Source organism: Cygnus atratus, chromosome 24, assembly GCF_013377495.2.
Source record: "Cygnus atratus isolate AKBS03 ecotype Queensland, Australia chromosome 24, CAtr_DNAZoo_HiC_assembly, whole genome shotgun sequence".
Classification (NCBI taxonomy): Eukaryota; Metazoa; Chordata; class Aves; order Anseriformes; family Anatidae; genus Cygnus; species Cygnus atratus.
The window spans coordinates 2,101,902-2,109,199 of record NC_066385.1 but is presented as its reverse complement, the minus strand read 5'-3'; the positions used below and the strand labels follow the sequence as shown (position 1 = coordinate 2,109,199).

At 51.1% G+C, this 7,298-nt stretch overlaps 1 protein-coding gene across 1 annotated transcript; it reads right to left on the bottom strand.

Moving 5' to 3' along the window:
* Window positions 1–364: 364 nt before the first annotated feature.
* Window positions 365–6,866, bottom strand: PIGR (polymeric immunoglobulin receptor). Its single transcript, XM_035561344.1, has 11 exons — window positions 6,781–6,866; window positions 6,204–6,529; window positions 5,349–5,678; window positions 4,401–4,724; window positions 3,685–3,999; window positions 2,680–2,752; window positions 2,482–2,541; window positions 1,825–1,943; window positions 1,511–1,636; window positions 1,313–1,371; window positions 365–496 (listed from the first exon to the last, which is right to left on the bottom strand). The coding sequence occupies exons 1-11, from the start codon at window positions 6,864–6,866 to the stop codon at window positions 365–367; spliced, it is 1,950 nt and encodes a 649-aa protein (XP_035417237.1).
* Between the last annotated feature and the right edge of the window lie 432 nt (window positions 6,867–7,298).

The window sequence follows — 7,298 nt, the reverse complement described above, 5'->3', positions numbered from 1 at the left end:
TGAGAGGAATCAAAAGCGTGAGTCATCACTCTAAAGGGTTTTCCAGCTGCCGTTAGGAAAAAAATGAGATTTAAAAAAAAAGAAAAAAAAAGCATCTTCTGGTCTTTGGGAGCCCACAGTATTGCAAGGGGCCCTGGCCGGCCTAGGGTTGCAGGGGCTCAGCCCCTTGGACTCCTGCCGCTGTGCCTCCACACTCAGGCCTCTACAATTCTGATGAAATCACCACTCAAAGCTGAATTTAAACACAAAAAGATCAAGCTATAGCAAATTGTGACAGCAGTAAGCAGCGCAGCTGGCTGAGCTTGCGCTCTGAGCCTCATGGCAGAGCCACCCCCTCGCTGCCGCATCCCCATGTCCCCTGCCCTCAGACCTGGCCATCCCAGGCCGGGGAGGCTGTGGCCGGAGCCGCGCTGTCCCCGGGGGGACAGCCCTGGGCGATGGCGTTGGAGGTGAGGAGGAAGGCAGAGTAGGCGAGGTCGGCGTCCTCCTTGGAGCCCTGTGGAAGGACAGAGGACATGGTGAGGGACACGGTGAGGGACACGGTGAGGGTAATGGCGGCGGGTGGCAGGGGAGGAGGCAGCACGCGGCGGGTACACGCAGAAAGCGTTTCCCATCTGGGATGATGCACACAGGCTGGACAAAAAATGCCCGGCCTTGTTGATTCTCAAGGCAGGAAATGGCTGCAAAAGCGATTTAATTAAAAACATGGGGATCCTGGCTCTGACGAGGGCCTCTTTATTGCTCAGCTCTGGCTCTTGGCACTTACACCTATACATAGCCTGCGGTTAGGGACTTCTAAAAAGAAGTGCTTTGATCCGGCACCGTGTGTTAGTGCGGAGAGGTGCAACACCACCATGGTCTCTCCTGTGGGGAGGGCAGCTGGGGGCAGGCAGGGGAGTACTGGGGCCACTGGAGCGAGCCCCAGCCCTTGCAAGGGCAGAGACCTCCCCCCTGGCCTGTGCTGCCCGTGTGGGACCCCTGCTTTGGGGAGAGGCTGGGGAGTGCTCTGGCCTCTGGCCATGTGCTTGTCCCACTGCTTTATAGCTACAGTAAGGACCATACCCCAACCTTCCTGGCGCTCCCTGCGGCTGACTTGATGTAGTTTCAAGCAAAGTGGCTGCAGTCTCTGCTAACACATGGGGTCAGGAGAGGTTTAAGTTCCCCCATAGAGGCAGGTGGCCTGATCCAGGCATGATGGGGCACCTTATTTATAAATAAGGCCCAGGGGTGAGGGCAGCTCCTTTGGTGATGCTGCTGGGCCTGGAGCTGTGCTGGTACCTGCCAGGTCAGTGGGTGCACTTCTACCTCTTACCCTTTTCGCCTTCTTTGTCTCAGCTGCGCTTTCAACACTGGCTGTGGTGGTGATGAATTCTGCACATACAGAAAGGGAGACATTAGGGTGTGATGTTTCGGTGGCTCCCGCGCTCTCAGGCTCTTGCAGGGTCCTCCTGCGAGCCCTTCCTCGCCCCGAGGCTGGGGGCAGCGAGCAGCCCATGTGCCAGCACCGTACCGTCCCCTCCCAGCTGAGTCTCCTGGCTCTCTTTCATGCAGGTGTTATCGTTTGCTCCGTACTCCTTCACGCTCTCAAAGTCTGACATGCTGATGTTGGTTCTGTAGCTCCCCACGGACACCAGGTCTGTTCGGAGGGAAGCGATGAGTCCCCAACATGCCCTCATGCATCCAGCCACTGCATGCATCCAGCCACTGCACACAGCAGCGCCAGGGAGCAGCCGCAGCCCGTGGGGACTGCTGCAAGCAGCTGCTACTGCCTTTGTCTGAATGCTGGGGCCACGTCCCAAGAGACTGGAAAGGGCAGGGACTCACCTGATCTCTTGATCTGCCGGTATTTAAACACAGCAAAAGCTGCACCGAGGACGACGACTGCTGCACCAGAGGAGGCCAGGGCTACAGTAAGGGCATTGGAGCCAGAACTTGGTTCAGAGCTGCAGTGGAGGGAAAGGTAGATCACTAAGCTGTGAAAAGCATTTTTAATGGAATAATTCATGACTAAATAACATGTATACATTTCTAACTCTCTAAAACCTATATAGGATGGTAAATCTGAGTGAGCATGAGGTGGTTCAGTTAATGAACTGCAACTAAGCACATCATAAGAGGATAAATACAAATGTTGGATGGAGGTAGTGCCAAAATGGCTACATTAGCAGCTTGGTTGTAAATGTGTGAAGGAAACCTCTCTAATCTTGACAGAAGTATTTTTAATTAGTTTTTCTCTACCTGGGATTTCCAATCATTCCCTTCTGGAACAATGTTTTTACCTGGGCTACAGATTAATTTCAAGTCTTGCCTTTTGCTACGACTTTTTTGCTTCTTTTCTTCTGAAATTTTGAGCTTAGTTCTTTGTGAAAAATAATTTATCTGTTGCTAAACTGCACACATAGTATGCAAACAGCATATCAACAATAAACTAACATAAACTTTGCAAAACTAATTAATGAGGGAGGCTTGGGAAGGACTGACCTTTCGGAGGCAGCTGCGCTTTGCACCCCAGCATTGCTGAAGGCTCTCCCCTGGGGAACAACGCCATGGTCGGCATTGCTGGGAGCTTCGGCATTGCTGGGAGCTTCGGCATTGCTGGGAGCTTCGGCATTGCTGGGAGCTGCAGCATTGCTGGGAGCTGCAGCATTGCTGGGAGCCACGGCATTGCTGGGAGCCACGGCATTGCTGGGAGCCACGGCATTGCTGGAAGTGTCCAAATTCAGGAGCTCTGGGTTGAGTTCAGCAGCTTTCTCTGCATCCCCTAGGGAAGAAAGGCGATGAGTTGCAAGCGGCAGCATGGAGAGGGAGGGCAGCAAAAAGCAGTGAGCATATTGGTGCATGTGGAAATGCAGTGGGTTGGGGCTGTACCTATGAGATTCTTATTTTAGAATGAAATTTAGAGATCTGAAATCTCATTCCAAACAATTTATTGGAAAAATCTCAAGCAGGATCTCCATGCCTGTACTCTTCCAAAAATCTGGCATTTCTAAGTCTTGCTTCTAATATTTCTGGAACAAATGTTGAATATTTGGTCTACTTTTATTTCTAGCTCTTTGCCCACCAAAGGCATTGAAATAAGGTTGTTTCTCTGTTTTCACTCTAACTACCATCCACTTGTGACAGCTGCCTGTGGGATCTCTAGCACTACGCTATACTTCTCCTCTGTTTCCAACAATAGCCTTTCCCAAGAAAAATGTATTCACTCCAAAATACTGCACCGAAGCTGAGTCCCTTGCTTGTCCAAGGGGAATTGGCCTTCTTAGTATTTTGCCTAGTATTTTCCTTGTGAAGATGAATGAGCTCCCTGGAGTGACATGCAGCTCTTCATGTGACAGGTGTCTGATGATGCATAATCTGAGTGATGCTACAAATTGTAATAGCAGTAATTAGTAAGGATGGGGTTGAAAATGGCGTGGAAGGAAACATGAGACTGGAGGGCTTTTTTTAACTGGGAACAAGGTGGGGACAGAAACCAGTGAGCAGATGCAAACACCTATGGCATGCTATACGAAATCAGGGTGATCTTGGTGGCAATTGGTCTGGGAGGCTGTCTGGAAGGGAGCATTTCTGTTTTAAGGTGCTGCAACCTAGTGGACATGGAGAGGATTTCCCTCAGCAGAAGGCAGCGTGATTCACAGCCCGAGAAGCAGGAGAGTCCCCGGCTGCCCTTCCCCTGGGGCTCACCTCCAGCCACCTGCAGGTACACTGCCAGCGTTTCCCCGTAGCGGCCGTTGCGCTTCACTCCGCACCAGTACCACCCTTGGTCCATCGTGGTCACCGAGTCGAAGGTTAGGACGAGTGTCTTGTTGGCGGTGTCACAGTTGACGTCCACCCCTGGCTGGCTTTGGTCAGAGGCAGACAAGGGGGAGCAGCCGTTGTTGCTCCACTTGCACCAGTACTTCCCGTAGGAGTAGTACTTGCACGGGTAAGAGCACGTTAAATCGACCCGCGAGCCCACTTCTGCCAGCACTTCCTCCTTCCCCTTTAATCCAGGCTCTCCTGTGAGGGCAAACAGAACAGCAAGGATGATACTGAGGGGTTTGGCAGTGGGAATTGTAGTCAACAGGTAGTGGGGCTGCGGGACTGTTCACCATCTATCTCTAGATGGTGAACCAGGAGACGTGTCTTTGAGGGAAACTGCTCCTTACATTGCTAAATTAACGTTAGGGATGCTGCACATACATCTCTGGGTGAAAGCTGTTTTTTGCAAGGCATAATGTTGAAACCTTGCATTTCTATTTTAAGACTACTGGGGGGGACCGTCACAATATTTTGCCTTGAGATGAGTTCAGTCGTAACTCACGTCTTTACCAAAAAAGTGAGATCTGCTCCATTGTGGAGCTTGGGAGGTTTTCATTCCTACGGAGCAAGCAGAGAACCAGCAGTGCGTGAGCTCATACCTTCTATGATCTTCAGCTCCTTCGATGACTTCCTCTCCCTTTCATCATTTGTCATGCACCAGTAATAGCCTTTGTCGGTCTCACGCAGCTGGTTCATGACAACGCTGAACGTGCCGTTCTGCGGGTTGTCGAACATGGCCACTCTTCCTTCGTAAGTGTCATAAACGAAGCCGGTGTTTTCTATGATCCGAGAACATCCATTGTTTCTCCACTTGCACAAGTACTTGAGCGAGTAATTTTTTGCGGGATCATAGTGACATTCAATAGTTACTGAACTTCCTTTGACTCCGATTACTGTGTTCTTTCCCTGAGGAACGTTTGTCCCTGGAGATAAAAATAAAATGAGCATCTGTACATGCCTAACTTCTGCCCATGTTGCATTCTCCCAAGAGAATAAATATCAGATCACACAAAGCTGTTTAGTGTCAGCTAAAGTACAGCTAGGTGATGCTCGGGAGTGCAGACAATAGGAGACCATCCCAGCACTGCCAGCAATTGACCCCCCAGACCTTTCCTTCTCCTAAATTCACTGGGTGGTTGTTGTCTCTGTGTATCATCACTTCTTAGTTTCCTTCCCTTTGCCCCGGAAAGGCCGTCTTTTCCTTCCAACATCTTAATCCCTTAAATCTCAAAGTGACAGGCTTGAGGAGGCAGTTCACTTGTCTTAAACTTGCAGGCAGAGTCTGCCCACGGGAGCGCTGGGCTCACTGGGCTGGGGAAGATGGCTGAGCACTGCTGGGGAAGTTGAGCCCTGACGCAAGTCTGAGCTTTATTAGTGATGGTTTCGTACACTACTGATAGCTGCACCATCAGAAATAAGTTCCTAGATGAAAGGATAGCATAATAGCACTCCACAAAATTCTTGTTAAATAAAGTGACACTGGCAGTGATGCTTCTAAACAAAAGCAGAGATGAAAGGAAACAAAACATCGGGAATAGCTCACTCACCCTCATAGACATGCAAATCCAGCTCTTTCGTTTCTCCAGACTCCCCGTAGAAGCCAACCCCGCACAGGTACAAGCCTGCGTCTTCCCAGTCCACCTGGGTTATCATGACACTGAATGCACCTTTGGTGTCCTCATTGCTCAGCAGGGCTCTGCCTGTGAACTCCTCATCGATCTTCCCATACGTGTCGATGATGTTGCGGCAGCCGCTCTTCTCCATCTTGCACAAGAACTTCCTCATGCTGACAGTGTCCGTCCCAAAGCTGCACGTCATGGTTACGGAGCCGTGCAGCTCCACGTAGAAGAGCTCAGCCTCCTCGGGGACGTTCGGACCTGCGCAAAGAGACCGATCAGTGGCTGCTCGGTTGGTAGCCAAGTGCTACTTCCCAAGCCTCCAAAGGATTTATTTATTTATTTATTTATTTATTTTTTATTTTTTACTAGCACGGGGTTTCTCTGTGCTGTTTCTCTGTACTCTGCTGTGTGGTGCCTACACATCGCTCTCAGCACTCGTGCACAGGCTTGGCTCACGTAGCCCCATCCATGGGCTGGGGTACAACGGGTGGCAGGCAGTCCTGCCCTCCGACTGCCTCTCCCTGTATTTCAGTGGCCGGGAGGTCAGCAGTTTCCAAGCAAGGTTTGTGACATTAATGGGTTTTATCTCTTAGGATTTTTATGCCAGATTTTTGGTCAGACAGCAATCTGTTCTGTAAGAACACTAGCAGAGAAAAACCCTGCTGCTTCCTGAGCGCAGGGAACGTCCTGAGCTCTTGGATGCCGTGCCTGGGCAGGCATTCTGTGGAGCTCTATTAACAAGGGAAAACGTAAAAGAAAAGCGATACTTCAATATGTCATTACCTTCAGAAATGTCCAGGCTGACTTTGTAGGAGAGCGCTCTGCCATTGAGACCGATCCCGCACTGGTAGGTGCCTCTGTCTGACAGTGCCAGGTGCGAGACGTTCACCACCATGACGCCCTGCTCCGGGTAGTCGCTGATGGAGGCTCTGCCCTGGTAGCTCGGGGACGTGTAGCCGTTGGAGGAGACAACGGTCAGGCAGTTCCGGGATGATTCCCTGCACCAGTATTTTCTGTCGTGCCTGTTCACCTTGGTGGGTGGGTAGAAGCACTTCACGGTAACTGACCCATCGATCAGGCCATATACCTGCCGTGGTCCGAACACGGGGCTTGAGACTGCAAGAAAGCACATTGCCTGTGAGTTTTGGGTGTGCTGCTCCTCCCAAAGGGACTGCAGAGGGGGGCCGGTGTGCTGGGGCTGGTGTGGGCTGCGGCTGTGCAGCCTCACGTGTCTGAAAGGTCCCATGGCAGCGATGGGCATAGAGGGGGTAGCCGTGACCCCGAGCCCTCCTCCCCCCTTAGAAAAGCACCCTCTGGTCTCAGGTAGCACACAGGCACCTGTGCCCCAGCCAGGCTGCACTTACTTGCTGCTTTGGGAGGATATTTGCTTCTTGCAGCTTCAGCTGAGAGGAAGGAGAGCAGGAAGATGAACGCCAGTGAAGTCATTTTGCTTACATTCCCTGGAAAAGGCACAGAAGTTGGTGAATAGTCACACTTGTAAAGTGATTAACTGATCGCGTCGCCTAATAATCCATACGCCTGGATGGTGAGAGTTGTGGCTATTAGAGCTAGGGAAAAATACCACATTTAATTACTCTAGTCAAACCATTTAATGTGCAATGGGGAGCTGATGTCTGTTCTTGCCCGTGTTGCTGCATGGCATTGTGACTGCCTGGGGGTCTGAAACTGAGGCAGCAACCCTCAGCCATGTAAAACGAAGGGATCTGCATTTACCACAAACCCAGTTAATGCGAGGCTTGCAAGTCAGTGACGTAGCCATTGGAGCAGGATGCCCTGGGGGACAGTGTCCCGCAGGCAGCAGTGGTGATATGAGCAGCACAAGAAACTCTTTTGGCCAAATCTGAAGAGACCTAATTC